At 53.5% G+C, this 22,850-nt stretch overlaps 2 protein-coding genes across 6 annotated transcripts in view; one reads left to right on the top strand and one right to left on the bottom strand.

Moving 5' to 3' along the window:
* The window catches only part of ANGPT2 (angiopoietin 2), a 60,464-nt gene extending 37,680 nt beyond the window's left edge, over positions 1-22,784 (top strand). Inside the window, exons 3-9 of one of the 2 annotated variants that reach the window (XM_066380082.1) lie at positions 2,371-2,492; positions 6,886-7,118; positions 10,044-10,174; positions 16,283-16,384; positions 17,045-17,211; positions 20,057-20,187; positions 21,783-22,784. In XM_066380082.1, coding sequence (XP_066236179.1) covers positions 2,371-2,492; positions 6,886-7,118; positions 10,044-10,174; positions 16,283-16,384; positions 17,045-17,211; positions 20,057-20,187; positions 21,783-21,943 — 1,047 coding nt within the window. In that variant the 3' untranslated portion in view covers positions 21,944-22,784. The remainder of the gene's footprint in view (positions 1-2,370; positions 2,493-6,885; positions 7,119-10,043; positions 10,175-16,282; positions 16,385-17,044; positions 17,212-20,056; positions 20,188-21,782) is intronic. The other variant, XM_066380083.1, reaches the window with a different exon arrangement.
* Positions 1-22,850, bottom strand: part of MCPH1 (microcephalin 1) — a 216,165-nt gene that overhangs the window by 97,045 nt on the left and 96,270 nt on the right. The window lies entirely within an intron of this gene.

The raw sequence follows: 22,850 nt of genomic DNA, 5'->3' as shown, positions 1-22,850 counted from the left end.
CCGGCCCCACTGCGGGCCGTGAAGGCCCTGCTCTTCTGGACGTGGTGGGTTGTGACTCTAAACGAGGGCTGGGACGGACTGGTGAGTTCCCTTTTAGCTTTAAGAGTCTACGGGCTAATGGCTAACAGCGGTAGGAAAGAAGACCCTGAAATATGAAGCAAAACATTAGAACAAAATTCATGGCGTCACACTACACGACACACCACAGACGATCCAAGAACAGTCCAGGTGAGAACTGTGCTGCTGGGAGAGCTGAGGGAGATGTCCCCTGGTGAACCAGCTTCCTGGGTCCTGCCCGGCTTCCTTACAGGCTCGTGGGCGACACTTTCCCACTCGGGGCTGTAAGTCACGCCCTAGGAATAGCAGCGGTTCTGACTGTAGGCAAGTCCCAAAGCACCGGACTCCACGTGCTACTACAGCTAAAAGGACCAAGGAATGCGGGACCTGGGCCTGGAGGTGAGGACAACTACCTCCCAACTGTGATACAGTGACACCTCGCTGGTACAGGCGTCTCCGTGCCTGCCTCAGAACTGCTGGACCAGGTCAACAGCAGGGAGCTGGGCAGCAGCATAAAAACTCATTATCTGAGGATAAAATACAAACACATTTGCTCACCAGATCTTTCCACACTCTCAGAATAATTTAGGAAAACGATAAATATCTTACATGATGAAGAATGAAAATACATAAAAAACTTTAAAGTGAATGTATCCATACACCCATAGTCGACTGATCACTACAGTAGGTCGGCCACAACTATGCGCCCTGCCGACTTGGGCAGCAGGAGGTGAGGCTCAGTCACAGACCCTCGGACGGCCGCTTCATGTTTTCGGGTGGCAGAGCAGAAAGGTAAGGCGCGGGGGCTGGGAGGTACAAGCGACACACCGCCTGACACGGGAAAAGAGGAACACTGGGAGATGGCCGGAAAGAAGAGAGCCTGCAACATCCAACCGGACACTTCGGAATGGCCGGCCCGAGCAAGGACAGCCGGGCGCCGGCCAGGCAGCCAGTCTACGCACAGGATCTGCTGAGCCGTCCCCGTGTCAACAGGTTTGAGTCCCAACACGGACATTCCTGCATGTAGCAAGATGCTTCTTGCGTGTCCGAGACTGCAAAGCTCGGCACCAAGGGGTGGAGGCCTCAGGTCTCCGAGAGGAGAGAACGCCACCCGATCGCAATGACCTGGACGTCCCCTGCGGCTGGGGCCTTCGGAGTGACGGGAAGCCCTGCAGTTGGTCCCGGGTCAGCCAGGACACACACGCCACTGTCCACAACTCTCCACCCGCACACGCCTTCTTTAGCCACTAGGAATTTAGTAAACACCTGCGTCTCCAGTGCCTTTAGCAGTAACCAACAGAGAGCGCGTGGGCCCAGAGGTGAAGACCAAACCTCCATCCCAGGTGTTAATATTAAAACCCAGCCCTTCTGTTGGCCGATGCTTTTATTCCTTAAGTCACAGAGGCGTGTTCGTGGGATGAACTCCTTCCGTGATGACTCAGGACCGGACAGTCCCTACCTGCACAGCGGGGCCAGACCCGGGCCTTTGTGAATGACACGGACCCCGAGCAGACACTGTTCCTGTCCGGGAGCCTTGTTCCTGGGCAACAATTCTGCCTGACACTTCTACGTGACATCGTATCCTGAAGAGCCATGACACAGAGGATGTGAGTAATGGACTCTTCCTGCTCAGAGGCAGCCAAACGTGAAGGAATCCGTCCTCAACGCTGTCGGGACACAATGGGGACAGACAATGGGGACAGCGAGGCTGCGCGTGGCACATGTCACAGAGGTCCTCAAGCAAAGCCGGGCCCCCACATCCCTGACAGGTTGTTGCTTCCTCACTGGCTGACACGACGTTTAGAATAGTGACTAGGAGACGCGAGGTCACAAATGAGCTGCGTTTGCAGGGGACAGGAGCACATGACTTCTAACCATGTCGTCCGCTGACAAGTATGAGAATGGCCTTCTGTTTTGGGCAGAGGCCGAACCTTTCTTCGATTACTGACAATTTCTGGCATATTAAATATGACCATTTTATACCCACCCCTACTTGTCTCGCTGCGTGATACGACAAAGCATGGCAGAACAAGAAAAACAGCATTATATTATTCAACACAAACACCATTGTCCCAAAGCTATTAAACCCTTTCCAAAATAAAGACCGGGTTAAAATAACTTTTAAACATAACTCTGATGTAATCCAGGAAGGCAAGACTTTTCTGACAAGGAAAACATGCCCACAGTAAGATATCTGAGTGAACACACACAATCCTTGAGTTAGGTTTTCCTATAATTTAGATAACTTGGTTAGAAGGAAGCTCTCTCTCCTTTTGAAAACGGTAACTAGGAATTTTATTCTGTCCCCCTCAGGTGTTAAATCAGACAACGAGACTCGAACTGCAGCTCCTGGAACACTCCCTCTCTACAAACAAACTGGAGAAGCAGATTTTAGATCAGACCAGCGAAATAAACAAACTGCAAGATAAGAACAGGTAATGAAAAGTGCACTAAACTTATAACCCAGAATTGCACCCTTTATGGATATGAAAGACTATTACACGTGACTGTTCATTATAAGCCTGGCTTTCCAAAATGCTGTTATCTCTTCACTAAAAATCCTTTAAGGGTCGAAAACTTGGTGAGGGGCCTGCCAGGGGCGGGTGGAGGGAAATGCTGGAACGGTGCGCCCCCCACTCAGTCCTCGGGTCCCTTCCTCATTCGCGCCCCTGAAGGGTCCTCTTACCGTCACCCTCCAAACGCTGCCTCCCTATAATGGAAAAGCTGCAGCCAGGGTTGCAAAGAGGGGCGTTGGCTGAGGCGTTTTACTATGACCTTTACCCCGTTTCTCTGCCCCTGGGAAAGGAGGTTTTTTTCTTTCTTTTTTTTTAACAATCCAGCAGGAAAACGATACTTGTAAACCAAGCATGCTCCATAATGCAATATTTACTCCTAAAATGTATGGTAAAGTAAAAGCAAACGTTAAGGTTAAATATGATGATATTAGTATTTAATTATAGAAAAAATATCCCAAGAAAATCGAGTGTGATTGGCGGGACCGTTCTCGTAAGTTCCTTCCAGCCGGGACCGGATGGCTGGCATGCTCTTCTCTCGTTTCTAATAAACAAGGAGAGCAGACAAGACACTCTTTCTACTTCACGATGAAATTATCTCAAATATTTCTTTGTTCTTTACAAAAATAATGATAAACTGTCTCATGATCATTCTTCTCTGTTCATCAATCTAAGCTGAAATGATTCCTTCTGTCCTTTGAGTACCGAGTTTAACTCATTAACTCAGGATTGGGAAAAGCAAGTCAGTTTTTAATCCAAATATGTTTCTTTCTGGTTTCCCGTTTTCTCTTCTGCAACTTTGTCAGTAATGGTTCGAGGCCAATGACTGAGCAACATCAGTCTCTGCTGTCACTGTGCTACAGGGGTCCTCTGTCACGGTGCTCTTTCTGGGTGTTGCAGCCGGCCGGTGGGCGCGGGATGTCCCCTCTATCACTGGCCAGTAAAGCCTATGAGAATGCGCCCTCGGACATGTCCAGTTTGTCAGACACACCCTGGTATTGGACATTGCTCCCTCTTTGTATTTTAATTTATTATGCCACACTGCTAAGCTTCTCGGTTACGTAATCCAAACAGGGTCTCTGTCAAGAGTTGCCAAATCCTACTGCCTTTTGCCTAGAGGAGGGGTGGGTCTGGTTCCCGAGTTCAGACAGCGCTCGCTCGACACTTGCACTTCCGACCAGCGACCTTGGTTACACAGAATCAGCACCTTTCCCTCCGTTTTCGGATCCCCCGATTCTGTGGCGTTTCTTTGTGTGAAGGTTTTGTGACGTGTGAACTGGGGCTCCCGACCACACGGAGGCTGCCTGACGTTTCTGATCGAGTCCTGCTTCGTTGATCCTTCACTTTTTTTTTTTCACGTAAATGCTGCTACGTTTTCCCCAGTTTAACCTGTAGTGACCAAGAATGTACTTTTCCAATCATTCTGAATAATCCAGTTTGGTGTGAGATAATATTTAAATACCACGCTTTCTCCATAAAACCACCTGTCAAACCTGTGTAGCAAACTAAAATTCTCCACAGTCTGTTCTGCAAATACCTGACCGATGGCGTAAGAGCCGCTTCTGAATGACGTGCTCTGGTCTCAGTGCTGCAGAGGACAGTGCTGGTGGCCGACTTACAAAACCACATGGGACAGAGCCGTACCTGCAGGACCGACTGTTTTAGTAGCTGCAAGAATACACCTTTTTTCATCATAAATATAAAATAAAATGACAACAGTGAGTTGGTTTTTTTAAATCCACCAACAACTGTAAATAAAAAAAAAAAATTGTGCTGGCGACTTCAGGCCTTTCAGTGAGTGTGGCACACCTGTCTTCAGGTGCCTTGGTTTCTGACTAAACTAAGATTTCATCTGCAAAAACACCATTGCAGAACGCGCGACTTTGACGAGGACAGCCCACAGTCTAAACTGTCTTCAATAGCCCCCCAAAGGGCAGCCACTTCATGGAACACGTTCAAGTGAAGGTCAAGTACTGAGCGAGGGTCACCGTTTTCTGAAAATTGTCACCACAACTTCCACGTTCGCCAGCTGACGCTGCAAATTGCCATGAGTTTTATCACTTTATCATTCTTTTTTTCTTCTAAAAATAATTAATTTAGGGGCTACTTGTGCCAGTTCAGTTAAACTGTGATTACCGATAGAGTGATTATTCTAGAAAGTGCTGCCCGTGACACTATCCCTTCCAAAGACAGCCAATAAAAACTCAGAAACGGGGACCAGCCAGCGCTTCTGCGGAAGCGGGGTGTGTCCCTCCCTCCGCCTCTCCACTGACGGTGAACTATGCTCACTGACGGTACGCTGCGCCTCAGTCCAGCTTTATTCTTTATTTTTTTATTTATTTGTATGTTTTTTGAAGCTAAAAACAGGGAGAGACAGTCAGACAGACTCTCGCATGCGCCCGACCGGGATCCACCCGGCACGCCCACCAGGGGGCGATGCTCTGCCCACCAGGGGGCGATGCTCTGCCCCTCCAGGGCGTCGCTCTGCTGCGACCAGAGCCACTCTAGCGCCTGGGGCAGAGGCCAAGGAGCCAACCCCAGTGCCCGGGCCATCTTTGCTCCAATGGAGCCTCGCTGCGGGAGGGGAAGAGAGAGATAGAGAGGAAGGCGCCGCGGAGGGGTGGAGAAGCAAATGGGCGCTTCTCCTGTGTGCCCTGGCCGGGAATCGAACCCGGGTCCTCTGCACGCCAGGCCGACGCTCTACCACTGAGCCAACCGGCCAGGGCTCAGTCCAGCTTTATGGCGATGATCAAATCAATCATCTCTATCAGGAAATGAAGTAAGATGCTGATGAGCAACACGGCCAGCAAAGCAGTCTTCCTCACAGCGCCCCCCTTTCTCCCAGCGGCTCCCTCTCCTCACCAGGGTGCCTGTGTGACGTACAGAGTTCCCACTATGACGTCACCCTCTGTTCCCGCTGTCTTATCCCACTGACACTCAACCCTCGAACACCACAGGGCTCAGTGGCCCGAACCCTGCAGTCAGAAATGCACATGCAACTCCTGACTTCTCTCCAAACTAACCCACCCTCTGTACCCATGGGGGAGTCAGTTCCGGGACATCTGAGGACACTGCAGTCCCCTATCTAAAACAGCATGCAGCTACACATACAGTCAGCTGTCAGACTTTCAACTGCAGACAGAAAATGGTACAGATATTTACTGAAAAAAAAACAACAACATGCAAAACATGTAAGTGCATATAAGTGAACCCACAGTTCAAACCTGAGTTGTTCAAGGGTCAGCCGTGTTTAATTTCCTTTCATCAGACAATGCTGATTGCGACTCACTAAACTGATGCCACAGACCAGTAATGGGTCCCCGTCTGCATTTTGCAAAATGTTGCCCAGGAACATGATCTCTGAGCGCCTCCTCAGAGCCTTAAATTAAGCCATGGTCCGTCCCTCTGTGTTCCCCACGGCCCCCCTCCCAGAGCCCATCTGGTCCGGGAGCGCCTGAGCCCGGGACGAACTCTTATGTTTAAGAGGAAACCTTTTAGATCAGGATGTGACTGCCCTCTGCAGCTACGCTGGGATAGTTTTGGGAAAAAAACAGTTTTTTGAACAAATATAAATCCCTGAGTGTTCACATGCTCATTCCCACTCTGGGCCCTGGGACCCTGACATCTTTCATGCTGCCTCACAGACCGTTAAAGACACCTAGAGGGGACACCGTTCCGAAGGCGGCACCTACGAGTGACTTGAACAGGCGCGGTATAACTCATGTTGACCGTCCAGGTCCAGACGCGTGAGAGCGCTTCCAAAGCGCACTGCCCGAACACGAAGGTGCCAGAGTGGACTCTAGATAGAAGAGCAGTGCTTTAGGCATTTATTTGCAGGGCACCCTTCTTCTGCTAATGTTACGCCACGTTAGTTTTTTTAAATGAATGAAAATAACTGACAAATTGAAAAATTAAGGTAGCTGATGTTGAGAAATGTAGTAGAAGATGCCACCTGTAAATGGATATGGTCAAAGTGACGGCAGCTGGATGCCAAGGGCTGCGTCCACCTCCTGGTTACTCACTGACGTGGGACACAGAGAGCTCACTCAGTGTCCCGACCTACAACGCCCACGGGGTGGGATAAGGTTCAGAGGTGCATCTGAGTTTCCAACGAGTATTGAGACCGACTGTTCATGCTTACAATGAAGACCTGTCACGGGCCGTCAGTCTCGTGGCTGAGCAATGTCACTCACAGGGGTAGAGACTGAGAAAACTTTACCCCCCCTTCCCCGCAACGAAAGGTGTAACACGAGGCGGTGGGTCTTGGCTGGTTCTCAGAACACCCCTCACTGACAACGATGTTCCCCCCCCACAGTTTCCTGGAGAAGAAAGTCCTCGACATGGAAGACAAGCACGTGGTCCAGCTGCAGACCATGCGGGAGGAGAAGGACCAGCTACAGGTGCTGGTCTCCAAGCAGCACTCCATCATCGAGGGGCTCGAGAGGCAGCTGGCCACGGCGACGGTGAACAACTCGGCCCTGCAGAAGCAGCAGCACGACCTGATGGAGACAGTGCACAGCCTGCTGACCATGATCTCCACGGCAGGACGTGAGCCGGCTCGGGTCGGGTCGGGCCGGGTGGGGGAAATGCTCAGAACTCTAAAAGAGAAAGTCCTCTTTCAAAAAAAGGCACTATTTCTCTTACGTATTTGATAGGAAAGCTTAATAGTGTCTCACTGTAGAACCAATTAAAAAGGGGAAAGTGGAAGGAAGGGGGATATTATTTACACAAATTACTAGGAAGCAAAAACACTCCAAACATACTTTGTTTTTTTAAAGCATGAGAGAGAGACAGACAGGAAGGGAGAGAGACGAGAAGCATCAACTCATAGTTGTGGCACCTGAGTTGTTCATTGATTGCTTTCTCATCTGTGCCTTGACTGGGGGCTCCAGGTGAGCCAGTGACCCCTTGCTCAAGCCAGTGACCTTTGGGCTTCAAGCCAGCAACCATGGAATCATGTCTATGATCCCATGCTCAAGCCAGCAACCCTGCGCTCAAGCTGGTGAGCCTGTGCTCAAGCTGGCGACCTCAGGGTTTCGAACCTGAGTCCTCAGCATCTAGGTTGACACTCTATGCACCGCACCACCACCTGGTCCGGCCCCAAACACATTTTTGGTCCACGGGCACCAAAGAGCCTCATTTGAGTGAATTCCGCTGTTAACTGGACACGAGGCTAGGCAGGTCAATGTCTGAGTGGGAAAGCAATGCTGGACCGACAGGATTTTGTGAAGATGCACTTGCAGTGATGAACCGTGCTGGTTCCCTTCTCTACCACGCCCGTGGGTCTGTTCCTCCCTCTCAAGTGCCCTTTTCTCTCTCCCCTCCCGACTTGGGAGGCAGAAGGGCAGCATCCTGTCGTTAATGAGATGCGACATACAATCATGGGCAGTTTTAAATTTTTTCTTTTTTTTTTTTTTTTAAATTTTCTGAAGCTGGAAACGGGGAGGCAGTCAGACAGACTCCCGCATGCGCCTGGCCGGGATCCACCTGGCACGCCTACCAGGGGGCGATGCTCTGCCACTCCGGGGCGTCGCTCTGTTGCGACCAGAGCCACTCCAGCGCCTGGGGCAGAGGCCAAGAAGCCATCCCCAGCGCCCAGGCCATCTTTTTGCTCCAATGGAGCCTTGGCTGCGGGAGGGGAAGAGAGAGACAGAGAGGAAGGGGGGGGGGTGGAGAAGCAGATGGCGCTTCTCCTGTGTGCCCTGGCCGGGAATCGAACCTGGGACCTCCGCACGCCAGGCCGATGCTCTACCACTGAGCCAACCGGCCAGGGCCAAATTTTTTCTTAAACAAAGTGGGTGTAGTTCTTACCATGGTTTATCTCACAATGTTCTTTCAACTTGTACTATTAGATACAGATACGCTGTATCTATGAGTCATGTTCAGACATCTGCCATTCCACAAGAAATACGTTCTCACACTATTCTTGGGTCACGCAGTTATCCCAATTTCAATAGAAACACTTAAACAAGGAGACAGACACACAGAAGTATCAGCACCAGCTGGACGCTAAGTGGCAGGCTTCGTACGGGGCGGCCAGTATGCCACACGTGCCCTCCAACCAGGTTCAAACTCTCATAATTTAGGAAAAGTATCTATTTTTTTTTCCACTTTCATAGAAAAGACACAGACAATCAAGTCATCTGACATTGTCTGGTGGGACCCAGATAGTGTGAGGTGTTAGCTTCGATGAGCCCAAGCAGAGAGGGTCACCGGGTTTGGACCCTGACAGGAGACGTGGGTGGAGAAAGGGCGGAGGTGGCTTCCCCCTGTCCGTCCACCCGAGATGCCCACGCCAGCCGGCCCAGAGCCCACGCGTGTGCAGGTCTCTCCCGTGAAGTACAGGTACACACCAGCAAGAAGACATGCACACATTTTTTTTTCAATGTGGCAAAAAAAGATTGGGAAGCCCACAGGTTGAAATCTGAAAGGATTTCACAGTACTAGAATTTTCAGACTTCGACAAAGAATTTCAGAGATATAGCTAAATCAACGTTAGGTTGCCCTGTTACACAAACTGGATGGGACAGTTGCTAAAAATCCAGAGAACACTAAATGTCTTAACCACGTTGTCTGAGGAGCTGCGCAGAGATGTGGCCTCCGACAGGAGGGTCCTGGAGACCAGGGGCGGGCAGGGCCGCCACCACACGGCTCTCCCTGGGGTCCGCCACGGTCTCCTTCACTCTCCCTGGGGTCCGTCACTCTCCCTGGGGTCCGCCACGGTCTCCTTCACTCTCCCTGGGGTCAGCACGGTCTCCTTCACTCTCCCTGGGGTCCGCCACGGTCTCCTTCACTCTCCCTGGGGTCCGCCACGGTCTCCTTCACTCTCCCTGGGGTCCGCCACGGTCTCCTCACTCTCCCTGGGGTCCGCCACGGTCTCCTCACTCTCCCTGGGGTCCGCCACGGTCTCCTCACTCTCCCTGGGGTCCGCCACGGTCTCCTCCACTCTCCCTGGGGTCCGCCACGGTCTCCTCCACTCTCCCTGGGGTCCGCCACGGTCTCCTCATTCTCCCTGGGGTCCGCCACGGTCTCCTCATTCTCCCTGGGGTCCGCCACCGTCTCCTCCACTCTCCCTGGGGTCCGCCACGGTCTCCTTCACTCTCCCTGGGGTCAGCCACGGTCTCCTTCACTCTCCCTGGGGTCCGCCACGGTCTTCTTCATTCTCCCGCAGTAACTTGATCTGATCCACTCAAGAGGGGAAGCTTTGAAAAGTACTGATTTATTGCAGCTGACTGTGAGGTGCTGCATTACATGCAGCTGATGATACAACAGGAAGGAAGTGATTACTGGGAATAGTCACTGGGCAGTCGTAATGCGGAACAGGCTGGAAGGGAAACTTTTTCTGGAAAGGGTGAAAAACCACTTTTTTACTCACTACAAGAATTCAAACGTCATAGAACTTCCCAAATGAGCGTATCTCAAATCCTCACCTTTCACCTTCCCGTGAACTCTGAACGCTTTTTGTTTTCAAAGCAGCGAAGACCGGCCCAGTGGCTAAGGGGGAAGAAGCCGTCTTCCGGGACTGCGCGGAAGCATTCCGGTCGGGACTGACCACCAGCGGCGTCTACACGCTGACCTTCCCCAACTCCACCGAGGAGATCAAGGTAAGGCGTCCGCTGCCGGGCCGCACGCCCGGCTGTGAGCAGGTCGCACGGCTCGGGTCCTGGCCAGGCTCTGCGCACGAACGCCGACCACGTGGGCGCCAGGTCCGTGCTGTCACACCGGACCCTCTCGCACTCCCCTGGCCGTGCGCCAGGTCGTGCACACTGGACCCTCTCGCACTCCCCTGGCCGTGCGCCAGGTCGTGCACACTGTGGGTTGTCTTCCTTCAGGGTGAGGCTCTTTCGGTAACTTTAAAGGAAGTATCTTCTGATACTGAGAGTCTGAATAACCACAGTTGGTCTTTCAATTGTTACTTCAAGAGGCAGGGGTGTCCCATCCCCCAAAAGGGCGCATTGGGCTGGCCCACACCTCACACACTCCAGGAGCTGTCCTTAGGGACAGCCACGGTCCTCTGGCCTGCAGAGGTGACCTAGACACACCCCCTTCCGGCACACAGAAGGAAAGACGCATGCCCGGCCACCGGGTTAACGGAGTTGTACCTTTGACTATTTGTCAGACTACCTGAGGTCAAGCTGGCTCCCCCAGTGGCAAGTGTTCACGCCGGGGCACTAGCAGGATCACACACTCGTGGTGCAAACACCAACACAGTGTGAAAGGCCAAGAAGGTCTTACTGTTACTATGGGAACAGTGTCAACCTTGTGCGCTTGCTGCCAGGGTCTCGGGACCCCGAGGAGCCCGCAGGCCCGACCCTGAGGACGGCTGGGTCACCCCTTTGCTCACCCTGGCTGCTGTGACGTGAAGACTAGCACACACCGTCAAAGAGCAGCGCACTCCCTCTGCCAGGACGCGGTGCTCACTGCGGGGTATGTGCCCCACCCCATGACTGTGCCGCCAATCGGGGACGCCCGAGCACAGCTCCATCAGGGACTTCTGGCCATCTGGCCGCCATCTGGGCTGCGCAGTGAACAGGCGCCTGCAGCTGCTCTGGGAGGCACTGCTACCGAGGAGACAAAACAGTCACCCCCAGGGAAGCTTCAATGCAGCTTTCCTCAGAGGTGCTAAACGCTGGAGGAATACTGCGAGAACCAGTGACGTGAAGGTCGGACGGCTGTATGCAGTCGTGTCTATGGACACGTTTGTGTCTGACGGTAAAAGCAGCCACACAGTGAATATAAACCTACAGAAAAGGCACCCGATACTGAGACTGCATCAACAAGGAAACTTGGGGGACCCCTGGAAGGCTGCTCTCTGATTCAGCATTAGCTTCGCCATAGCAATAAAGAAAAAGTCTTAAAGGTATAAGCAGTAAGGGTTTAAAGACATAGCATTTGCAACAGTAATATATACCTTGATTATGAATTTGAAAGACAAATACTGTGTCCTTGAAGGTGACACTTTCCAAAGGAAGCTAATTCGTTCCTGCCGCTTTAAGTCAACCTTGAAAATCAGCTGCTGTTCCTACTGTCCTAAAAGTAGTGCTTTTGGGGGAGGAAAAAAACAACAGACCAAAGAGTGTGTTGAGACGACAACGTGATGAACAGGCTCTGTGCTAAGCCTGTCAGTCCCTTGTGAAATCTGGTTTTCATGACGATTCCTGGGACGCAACTGTCTGTCACCAGATGTGGGGCTCTTCCTGGCACAGAGCGGTGACCAGAGGAGGGGACAGAGGACACGAGGGGAATGTAACTGCTACGGATACAAACCCAGGAGGACAAATGCCGCCCGGTGGCTGCCTTAATGCTGTCCCGGCTCCGTGCCAGGTTCCCACCTGGTGTGCCAGCGACCCAGCAGCGAGGGCCTCGTCCGCAGGGAGAGGAAACATGGCCGACCCTGGAGGGCGCGAGTCTCCTGTCATGGCTGCGACCTGAGGACTCATATTCCCTCTAAACATCTGCAGTAAAGATAACGTCCGATCATGGCGGGGAACCATAATCTTTCAAACCTCGATGTCCTCTTCTCTAAGTAAACGGTCCAGATTAAGCTACCTACACTCCCTTCCAGGCTTACGACCCCACAGTTCACAGTCTGATCGAGGGAGAGGAAGTCGCACTGATTTGGTTGAATTCTGGCTCTGCCCACTGGTGCCTCTGAGCAGCAAGTCAGTTCAGCAGTGTGAGCCCCCGTCTTAGAGTGGACTTGTTCAGCTGTGTGAGCCCCCAGTCTTAGAGTGGACTTGTTCAGCTGTGTGAGCCCCCCACCCAGTCTTAGAGTGGACTTGTTCAGCTGTGTGAGCCCCCCACCCAGTCTTAGAGTGGACTTGTTCAGCTGTGTGAGCCCCCCAGTCTTAGAGTGGACTTGTTCAGCTGTGTGAGCCCCCAGTCTTAGAGTGGACTTGTTCAGCTGTGTGAGCCCCCCACCCAGTCTTAGAGTGGACTTGTTAAGCTGTGTGAGCCCCCCACCCAGTCTTAGAGTGGACTTGTTCAGCTGTGTGAGCCCCCCACCCAGTCTTAGAGTGGACTTGTTCAGCTGTGTGAGCCCCCCAGTCTTAGAGTGGACTTGTTCAGCTGTGTGAGCCCCCCAGTCTTAGAGTGGACTTGTCCAGCTGTGTGAGCCCCCAGTCTTAGAGTGGACTTGTTCAGCTGTGTGAGCCCCCGTCTTAGAGTGGACTTGTTAAGCTGTGTGAGCCCCCCACCCAGTCTTAGAGTGGACTTGTTCAGCTGTGTGAGCCCCCAGTCTTAGAGTGGACTTGTTCAGCTGTGTGAGCCCCCCACCCAGTCTTAGAGTGGACTTGTTCAGCTGTGTGAGCCCCCCAGTCTTAGAGTGGACTTGTTCAGCTGTGTGAGCCCCCAGTCTTAGAGTGGACTTGTTCAGCTGTGTGAGCCCCCCACCCAGTCTTAGAGTGGACTTGTTCAGCTGTGTGAGCCCCCCAGTCTTAGAGTGGACTTGTTCAGCTGTGTGAGCCCCCGTCTTAGAGTGGACTTGTTCAGCTGTGTGAGCCCCCCAGTCTTAGAGTGGACTTGAGGTCTCAGTGGAGGTGCAGCCCCGGGACAGGCCTGGGTGTCACCATCCATCTAACACACGGGAGTGGTTACCACGGTGACTGCCATGAACACTAGGAGAATGTCTCTGCAAGGCAGGCCACCCCAGTTTGCCCTGTCTGATCTAATTCAAGAAATGAACGTTCAGTAGGTTTTTGGGAGATCTTTTCCAAAGGGGCCTAAACATTTCAACTTTCTTTGGCATTTTTGGGAAGCACTTGTAGATGTCTTCTGGAGACACAAGAGTTTCCTTCCCCAATTTCATGGATACCTGTCTCACAGCCCGAGTAACCACGATGCTTTGGTTTTCATAAGCTAGCTTGCTCTCTCCCTCCCTCCCTCCTTTCCTTTTTTCATCTGGACAAAGTCCTGTTAAGAAAATGTTCAAACAGTGGAATTGGCGAACAGTATAGATCCAAACACTCACACCCCCCTCTGATTTCCAAAACAAAACGTGCTGGTTCCCGGACCTTAAGTATCAGTAACTTCGTGATGACGACTTTGACACCCAAGGATCACATGTTCCTGGAATGAGGAGAGGCTCCCTAGGAGCCACGTCAGTTCTGTCCACCCACCGGGATCCCACGTGGGACTAAGAGGAGTTAGCATCTCCGCACACACACAGCTTCTCAACAAAATGTGGCTGACTTAGCAAGCCTACTACATGGGTTTTTAAAGACGCCGACGGATGTGAGCAGGACTGGCCGTTTTGTAGACCACGGGCAGAGGAGAAGAGGAATCTCTCTGAGCCGACTGGAACTGCTATGAGGGACTTCTGGCCTATGAACAGAGGATCAGGTTTCTCTGTTTCTGGCAGCAGAGTGCAGTAAAAAAATATATCACAGAACTAGGAATTAAAGACAGCTGATTCAAATCCTGTATTCCACTCAATCGCTGAGTGACGGATTGCATTATTCTAACTGGACTAAACCTTCTCTACTCTCCGAAACGCAGAACCACAGACGCTGTGGGTGAGAGAGAAGGCACAGCGCCCTTGCACAGAGCTTGGCAGACTGCTAGCCAGCGGTGACAAGGGCCATAACAATAACACCAATATCCACACAGCGGGATCAGGCTTTCCTGAAGCAGGTCAATTTCATACGTCTCATTAATTTAAAACGGGACAAGCATTTTATTCTCTGGGTTCTCACAGTCGCCTTCCCTCCTGGGAGCAACCAGGCAACAGGGAAGCCCTAAAGGTGCAAGAGCAGGTCCAGGAGCCTCCCTGAGTCTCTGTCAGCCCCGCTCACAGGAGCAGGAGCCTCCCTGGGTCTCTATCAGCCCTGCCCACGGGAGCAACTGCCTCCCTGGGTCTCTATCAGCCCCGCCCACAGGAGCAAGTGCCTCCCTGGGTCTCTGTAAGCCCTGCCCACGGGAGCAGGTGCCTTCCTGGGTCTCTATCAGCCCCGCCTACGGGAGCAAGTGCCTCTCTGGGTCTCTATCAGCCCCGCCCACGGGAGCAAGTGCCTCCCTGGGTCTCTGTAAGCCCTGCCCACGGGAGCAGGTGCCTTCCTGGGTCTCTGTAACTCTGTAAGCCCCGCCCACGGGAGCAAGTGCCTCCCTGGGTCTCTGTAAGCCCCGCCCATGGGTGCAGGAGCCTCCCTGGGTCTCTATCATCCCCGCCCCCGGGAGTAGGTGTCTCCCTGGGTCTCTGTCAGCCCCGCCCACGGGAGCAGGTGCCTCCCTGGGTCTCTGTAAGCCCCACTCACGGGAGCAGGTGCCTCCCTGGGTCTCTGTAAGCCCCGCCTACCAGAGCAGGTGTCTTCCTGGGTCTCTATCAGCCCTGCCCACGGGAGTAGGTGCCTCCCTGGGTCTCTGTAAGCCCCGCCCACCAGAGCAGGTGTCTCCCTGGGTCTCTGTCAGCCCCGCCCACGGGAGCAGGTGCCTCCCTGGGTCTCTGTTAGCCCCGCCCACAGGAGCAGGTGTCTCCCTGGGTCTCTATCAGCCCCGCCCACGGGAGCAGGAGCCTCCCTGGGTCTCTATCAGCCCCGCCCACGGGAGTAGGTGCCTCCCTGGGTCTCTATCAGCCCCGCCCACGGGAGCAGGAGCCTCCCTGGGTCTCTGTCAGCCCCGCCCACAGGAGTAGGTGCCTCCCTGGGTCTGTCAGCCCCGCCCACAGGAGCAGGGGCCTCCCTGGGTCTCTTATTAGCAACCCCTCACTAGGACTTTAACTCCAGGTGCTTCACGTTTAAACTTACTCGGCCAAAATGTTCACCATCGTTACTAAAAAAACCATGGTTAACAATAAAGGAAACTATTTCTAACCTTCACACTTACCAGCCGGTATGCTGTTGGGAAACATCTTCCCTTCCTGGACAACTTCTTCACTCTACTATAATCTCATTACTTAACAACACTATGTAATCTCATTTTCAGGGTTGTTTTTTTTTATTTCGATGTAAACCTCCCATTGAGCAGAAACTGAGCGTGCATGCTCTCAGCCCAAGAAAGAATCCCGTGCCCCAACAAAGTTTAAACCCTCCATGCCTGCCGGGTGCAGGGAGAGAGGGCAGGGAAGAGGGACGCCCCGGGCAGCGAGCAAAGTGCGGACACCCCAGGTGCAGTGGGCGGGGCAGCGTGGCCAGGCCATGCTCGAGTCCCACTGGGCATGTGGTCCCTCAGGCCCCTTGTATGGAAGGAAGGGCGGAGAAGCCGGACCTGCACCCCTCCCGGGGGAAGCCTGGTGGCCCATGACATACAGTAGAACAGGAGCCCTGGAAACCCTACACAGCAAGGGGGCCCTGTTTGCGTCACTCCTGCAGAGCTGACAGGGTCGGCAGCCTTCACCGCGGTTTCCAGGGGTGTGCACACAAGTGGGTGCCGCTTGAAAGGGTGGAGTTGGGAGGTTTGGGGCCAGGCTGCCAAGGGGTCTCATTCACAGTGACCCTCTGAGGAACAGCAATCTGAGTCAGCCAGTGGGTGGGTCTGTAGGCTAACAGATGACAGGAGAGTCATCTTTTCACCACTGTTGTGTTATATTACTGTTTATTTTTCCTCATCATTTTAAATTCACTGAAAACCATCTTTTTCTTGGAAGACCACAAAGGTTTACCCCCCAAAAACCCTATCACCACAAGTCTCTCTACAGGTACATTCCTCTTGCTTCCCTCACACTTGGCCCCAAGGCCCCAGGGCCGTGCAGGCCGTGACCACGCCCTTCTCGTTGACAGGCTTACTGCGACATGGAGACAGCCGGCGGGGGGTGGACCGTCATTCAGCGCCGGGAAGATGGCAGTGTTGACTTTCAGAGGACTTGGAAGGAATATAAAGGGGTATGAATATCCATTAAACCATCTGAAAATAATTTTCTCTCTACAAAGTAACTTTCAAGATCTGAAGAACCTTCAGTACAAAACCCAAAACTAACCAATGACTTACAACAATTTTTTTTTTTAACCAAAGGGTTCTTTTGACATGGTGTCAGCTGCCCAGTGAAAGGCCGGTCTGTCCGTGTCACGCCAGCCATGTGTAAACACAGGCGCTGTGAGCACCGGGTTCCTGGGAAGGGCCAGCTTGGCCTTTTAGGGGAGCCAGCCGTTTTGGGGTGCCTGACACGTCCGTGCACTTCGCTGTCTGTGCTCATGTTCGCTGGTGGGTCCCCAGATCGTTCTAATTATTCCAACACTGATTTCCTTCTAGCGACAGCTGAGTTTCTTCTTTTTTTAAGTGAGACTAGGAGAGATAGTGAGATAGACTCCCGCACGCACCCTGACCGGGAGCCACCCAGCATGCCCTGTCTGGGGCCCAGGCTCGGCTTCGTTTCTTAGAACGACCTTTTACACGTTCACGGTCTTGTCTGGAAGACCCTCCCCCTCCCCCATTTCCACAGGTCAGGCAGGAGCCCCTGCGGAGGGCCGGGCCCCCGCTCCACGCTGGGTGAGGGACCGCTGATGAACACGCCAGGGGACTGAACTTTACGGCTCGGCTTACAGGGCTTCGGGAACCCCGCGGGCGAGCACTGGCTGGGGAACGAGTTTGTGTCACAAGTGACCAACCACAAGCACTACACGCTCAGGATCCGGCTGACGGACTGGGAGGGCAGCGAGGCGCACGCCCTGTACGAGCACTTCTACCTGTCCGGCGAGGAGCTCAACTACAGGTGAGGGCGCCTTCCACCCCGGGGACGCCCCAGCGCGTGAGAAGGCTGCCAGCCCGCCCCCCAGAGCCTCCGTGCCGCAGCCGCGGCTCCCGCGCAGGGGCGCGACCGGGCGGGGGGCGCGCGGCAGGGCGCGGGCACGCGGCAGGGCGGGGGCGCGCGACGGGGCGCGGGCGCGGGGCAGGGCGGGGGCGCGCGACGGGGGGGGGGCGCGTGACAGGGCGGGGGCGCGTGACAGGGCGCGGGGGGGGGCGCGACAGGGCGGGCGCGCGGGCCGCTCGGCAGCTCCAGGAAGGCTCCGGGGAGACCGACACTTCAGTGCGTGTTAGACACCGTGGCTGGGCACCGTCTCACCTCCAAGCTAAATATTTTTTCAACTGGCAACAGTTAGGAATCAACGACCAGAGGAATTAAAAAAAAGAAAGAAATACAAAAAATTAAGGATTAGGCTGTTTATACAAGCAGATTATACAAAATGGGTCATTACCCTCGTAGGCTCACATTATAAAAATATTTTAATGTGGGGTGGTTCTTCACAGATATTTCCTTGAGAAACGTAAATCGACTTTTGTGTACGCACACATTTGTCTGAGGCGCAGTCTAACTGACCTGGCAGGGTAAGACAGATGTTATGCTGAAGGAAATTATTATCCTAATAAAGCATGCCGATGTGATAAGAGAACTATTATGTGACTGACACTTAGAATAACCGCAAATGTTTCAGAATGTCAACCGTGCACAGCGGCTGGGCCGCTTTCTATAAAGAAATGTCCCCCAAAGTTTGGAAAACTGAAAAATACACCAATAGAATAGGATTCTTTTTTTCTAAAACTAAAAACTATTTGTGTCTTTAATTTTAAAAACGGGTCACGTCTCGCAAACATTCTGGCAACTCCATAAACACCGAGATTTAGGCCTGACCTGTGGTGGCACAGTGGATAAAGCGTCAACCTGGAAACGCTGAGGTTGCCGGTTCAAAACCCTGGGCTTGCCTGGTCAAGGCACATATGGGAGTTGATGCTTCCTGCTCCTCCCCCCTTCTTTCTCTCTCTCTCTTTCTCTCTCTCTCTCTCTCTCCCCCCTCTCTATAATGAATAAAATCTTAAAAACAAAAAAACACCGAGATTTAATTATTAAATGTCGGCATTATCTCGGTCTTCATTGCTTTGAAAGGGGCTGACAGCAGATTAAACAAAGTTCAAAAATGTAAGCGGTCTTAATAACCAAATTCAAAGGAAAGCAACTCTAAACCAATGAGGCACGCGTTGTTAGTCCAACGGAGGCCAATGAGGAGACAGCCCCTCCCTGACTCCGTTCGATGTTAGGGAAACCGAGTCCCACGAGCGAAGGTGTCAGGAGAGGACAGGAGGTGACGGGGGGCAGCAGGGGCACTCACCCCGGGGCTCCCCATGCTGAACAAGAGGGGCTGGGAGGGGTCCGCGGTGTCAGGAGTCCCAGCCACGGGCATGGCCTCTGTGCACCTTCGCTCAGGTGTGCGGGCGGGGCGGGGCCAGGCCCCCTGACACACGAGGGTAACAGTGAGATGCAGAATCTCAGCCAGTGCTTACGGGGAAGTGTCCTGAGCTACCACCTTACAGAGCAACGTGCCGTCCGAGTCACTCACAGGGAAGTTACTGTGTGGGACTCCATCGTACATGCTCCCCACCCCCTTCCACGACCACTTCCCCTGCGAAGGTGTCCGCCACAGGGCACCACGACGGAGCAGTGACCCTGGCTGCACCCGAACAGGGTGTGACTGCAGGAGTCCCTGCCTGGAACCACTGCCATCTTCTGTGTAAAATCAGGAGAAGCGCGGGCCGGTCAGGTGGGCATGGCACTGAACGCACACCCCGTGCCAGTGCCCGGCAGACCCTGGCGGGAGTCCGTCCCTGGGGACCCCCTCCTCCCTTCCCACTGCTCCGTCATGCAGTCGGGGAGACTGTACTCCTCCCAAGGTCACAGCCGGTGTGAGCAGGTGGTACAGGATGCATGTCACTCGGGGGCTGAAAAGGCAACTCTCCTTCCGACTGTGCAGGTTGTGTCCTGTCCAGTCCCCAGGATGGGCAGGCTCGATGCTCCCACAGGCCACGGACCAGCCCAGTGGCGTGGCCTTCTGCCCAGCCACACAGACCACGGGGAGCCCTGCTCTCAGATGTCCTGGGCCAAGCTGCCTGCCTCCTCTGAGCAGGCGCACACCCTCCTCCCTGCCCCTCACCAGCGCATGGGCACTGGTGCGAACCAGACTCCCGCCATCTTCAGAGAGTGTGGCTGGCACCGAGTGACGCACTTAAGAGGCCTCACTCCCCTCTCAGTGTCTGGCAGGGGCAGGTGTCCAACAAACGGTAGGCACAAGGCAAAGCCGCCACGAGGACTTATTTTTGACTCAGTTCTGCAGATCTCTACTCCAAATTCAGTGACCATTCAGGCAGCGGGCAGCCCCCGCCCCACCCCACCTAGGAGGACGGTGCTTGAAGCTGCCAGTCACCGCGAGACTCCCGTTCTATCTGCGCGGTGCCTGCAGGCCTGGAGAGAGGGTCCCCCCTTCCTGTTTATCTCACAGCAGCAGGAACATCGAGTGTGTGGTCCCAGAGCCCCCGCTGATGCTTGTGCAAGTTGTGTGTGTTGAAGGCTTTGTGCAAACATTCCTCTTTGCCTAAGGATTTGATGATAAGCTGGTTCCTGTTTATACCAGTGCGAAAATGCTTTGTCCCGAGTGCACCTTCAGCACACCAACCAGCCTGGGATGCCTTTCGGCAGAAAGGAATTCTTCATAAGAATGTTTCCGCTACGGTCAATCAACAGCCCAAGCCAACTAACGCTCTTTTCTCCCCCCTCCGCCTGCGTGCAGGATTCACCTGAAAGGACTCTCGGGGACGGCCGGCAAAATCAGCAGCATAAGCCAGCCGGGAAGCGACTTCAGCACCAAGGACGCAGACAAGGACAAGTGCATCTGCAAGTGCGCTCAGATGCTCACCGGAGGTGGGGCGGTCGCTCTTCCTATTTGTGTTGGCACGGGGGCGCTTCAGGGAGCAGGGGCTGGCCCTGTGGACTTCCACCTGGGGCGGGTGGCCGGGTGCACATTCCACAGATGGACATGCTGGCCGGCTGGAGCGGGATCTGCTCTTCCCTCTGTCAGCCTGCCGGGCTCTGAGCAGGCTGTGCGGCTGAGCGAGGCTGTCTGTGGTCCGCCCTCGCCCGTGCAGGACACACCGGCCCTGGTCCGGAGGGGCGTGGGACATGCAGCAAGCTGAGGCTGAGCCCCCTGGGGACCGGGCGCCAGAGGGTGGCTTGACTTGACTCTGCCTCAGGGAAGAGGTTAAATACTCAAAAGTGGCCACCAAGAGCATGAGAGATCCCTTATCATAGAAACGTTTCCAAATGACAGTTTACGGTTCAAATAAGGAATTTTCAGTTACCTTTCTGAAAGGATTTCATTAATATATAGAAAACAGTTATAAACACAAAGATACTAATGAACTATTCTGCTTTCTTCGTACACAGCTTAAAACGAAGTGCCCAGTTTAAGTGAAGGGCCGTGTTTTCTGATTCTCCATTTTCCCCTTTCATATCAGACCGCTTTTAAAAGCACAGTGGAAATCACGCCTCCGGGCGGCGACTGTTGTCAGTCACTTAAAAGGGCCAGGTTCGCATTTGAAACACCTAAGATTTCAACACTGGGAACCAACGGCTAAACAACATCTCCCTCCGATTTCTAACAGTTTAAAACAGAGTAACTGGTGCCAGTCACTAGTCACCAAGAGGAGAAAGCAGTCTGACCAACGCCGTCAGATTAATTCTTAAAACTACGGCGAGACTGAACACAGCACCAGAGCCTGCGGGCCGAGGACACAGGAGGCAGGAGGGTTAACTAGAGGGACACTCCCCAGCTCCACTGTCCTCGCGGGCCCAGGACAGCCGAGCTCCTGTCCACTACACAGGGAAGGAGCTCGTCCACTGGGAGCTGCCGACAGGCACGAGGAAGGGCTTATAAAAGTAATCTGGGCCCTGGCCATTGGCTCAGCGGTGGAGCGTCGGCCTGGCGTGCAGGAGTCCAGGGTTCGATTCCCGGCCAGGGCACACAGCAGAAGTGCCCATCTGCTTCTCCACCCCTTCCCCTCTCCTTCCTCTCTGTCTCTCTCTTCTCCTCCCACAGCCAAGGCTCCATTGGAGCAAAGTTGGCCCGGGCGCTGAGGATGGCTCCATGGCCTCTGCCTCAGGCGCTAGAGTGGCTCTGGTTGCAGCAGAGCGACGCCCCAAAGGGGCAGAACATCGCCCCCTGGTGGGCGTGCCGGGTGGATCCCGGTCGGGCGCATGCGGGAGTCTGTCTGCCTGCCTCCCGCTCACGGCTGTGGCTGCAGCTCCGGGTGAGGAGGATCGTCCAGACACCCGCCATCACGGAACAGGGGCTTAGCCAACGCCAGGGTGGACAGTCCTCCCTCCCGTCAGTCAGCCAGCACATACCTGCACCTACTTAAAATGCATGGAATGTGACGTGCGGGTCGGCCCGGGCTTCCAGCTCCCAGTGGGACAGTCAGGGTCACCCACTTCCTCATTCCTCTGTCTTCCTGTCACAGGCTGGTGGTTCGACGCGTGTGGCCCCTCCAACCTGAACGGCATGTACTACCCACAGAGGCAGAACATGAACAGGTTCAACGGCATCAAGTGGTACTACTGGAAGGGCTCGGGCTACTCGCTCAAGGCCACAGCCATGATGATCCGGCCCGCGGACTTCTGAGGGCTGGCACGCACCTGCCGGCGGCCGACTGGACGGCTGCAGGGGCTCCACCCCAAAGCCTAGAAGACACAGCTGCTCTCCCCGCTGCCACCACAGACAGACAGACAGACACCAGCCCCTGGCAGGACATCCAGGCAAGACGAACCCAAGCTGGCACATAAGACTGATGAGTCACAGGCTCTGTCTGCTGTCACAGCCACGACCGTCGTGTGCGGGCAGGCGCATCAGTAAATAACTGGAAAACAGGACCCTTAGGCTGCAGAGCAGAGATAATCTCGGGGCTGCATTCTTCCCAGCACTGTTTATAGATTGTGTAAATATCCATATGTCCTCAGTTCAGCATCGCTGTCTTAATTAAAAGGAAGAAGACATCCCCTGCACCACGCAAGTATAGTCTGTATTCAGGGCTCCCCTGAGCCGTGGTGATGAGCAGTTTAATACTGGGAGAAGGGGAACCAGTTAATGCATCCTTGCTCCTCCTGCCAGGTGCTTTAGCTTTTCGTTTTGAAAACAGCATACTTACATACGTGTTGCCAGCTTCAGTTTTAAGTTAATGTTCAACTATAGATTTCAAGTTTATACGGTGAAAACTTCCAGAATCTTCCAGGATATATTCTTTTACTTTATGTAAAGATTGTGCTATTTTTTTTTTTTTTTGGCTGCCTGTTAAATATGAAGGCATTTTTAGTAATTAAATATAACTTATTAGGTGTGATGACTACATTTAACTTTTATGATGATATTTACAAATTCTGTAATTGGATTCCAAAACAAGAGATTGTGCCTCATGACTCAGAAGGGAAATTCTGATTTTCAATGATAAAAGAAAATTATACATTTGATTTCATGGCAAAGAGACTTGTTTTTTCCTTGCGACTCTAACACAGAGGGGTTCTATCTCTTCCAG

The sequence above is a fragment of the Saccopteryx leptura genome, chromosome 4, assembly GCF_036850995.1.
Source record: "Saccopteryx leptura isolate mSacLep1 chromosome 4, mSacLep1_pri_phased_curated, whole genome shotgun sequence".
Taxonomy (NCBI): Eukaryota; Metazoa; Chordata; class Mammalia; order Chiroptera; family Emballonuridae; genus Saccopteryx; species Saccopteryx leptura.
The sequence above is the reverse complement of the archived record's forward strand: the minus strand, read 5'-3'. Positions and strand labels throughout refer to the sequence as shown.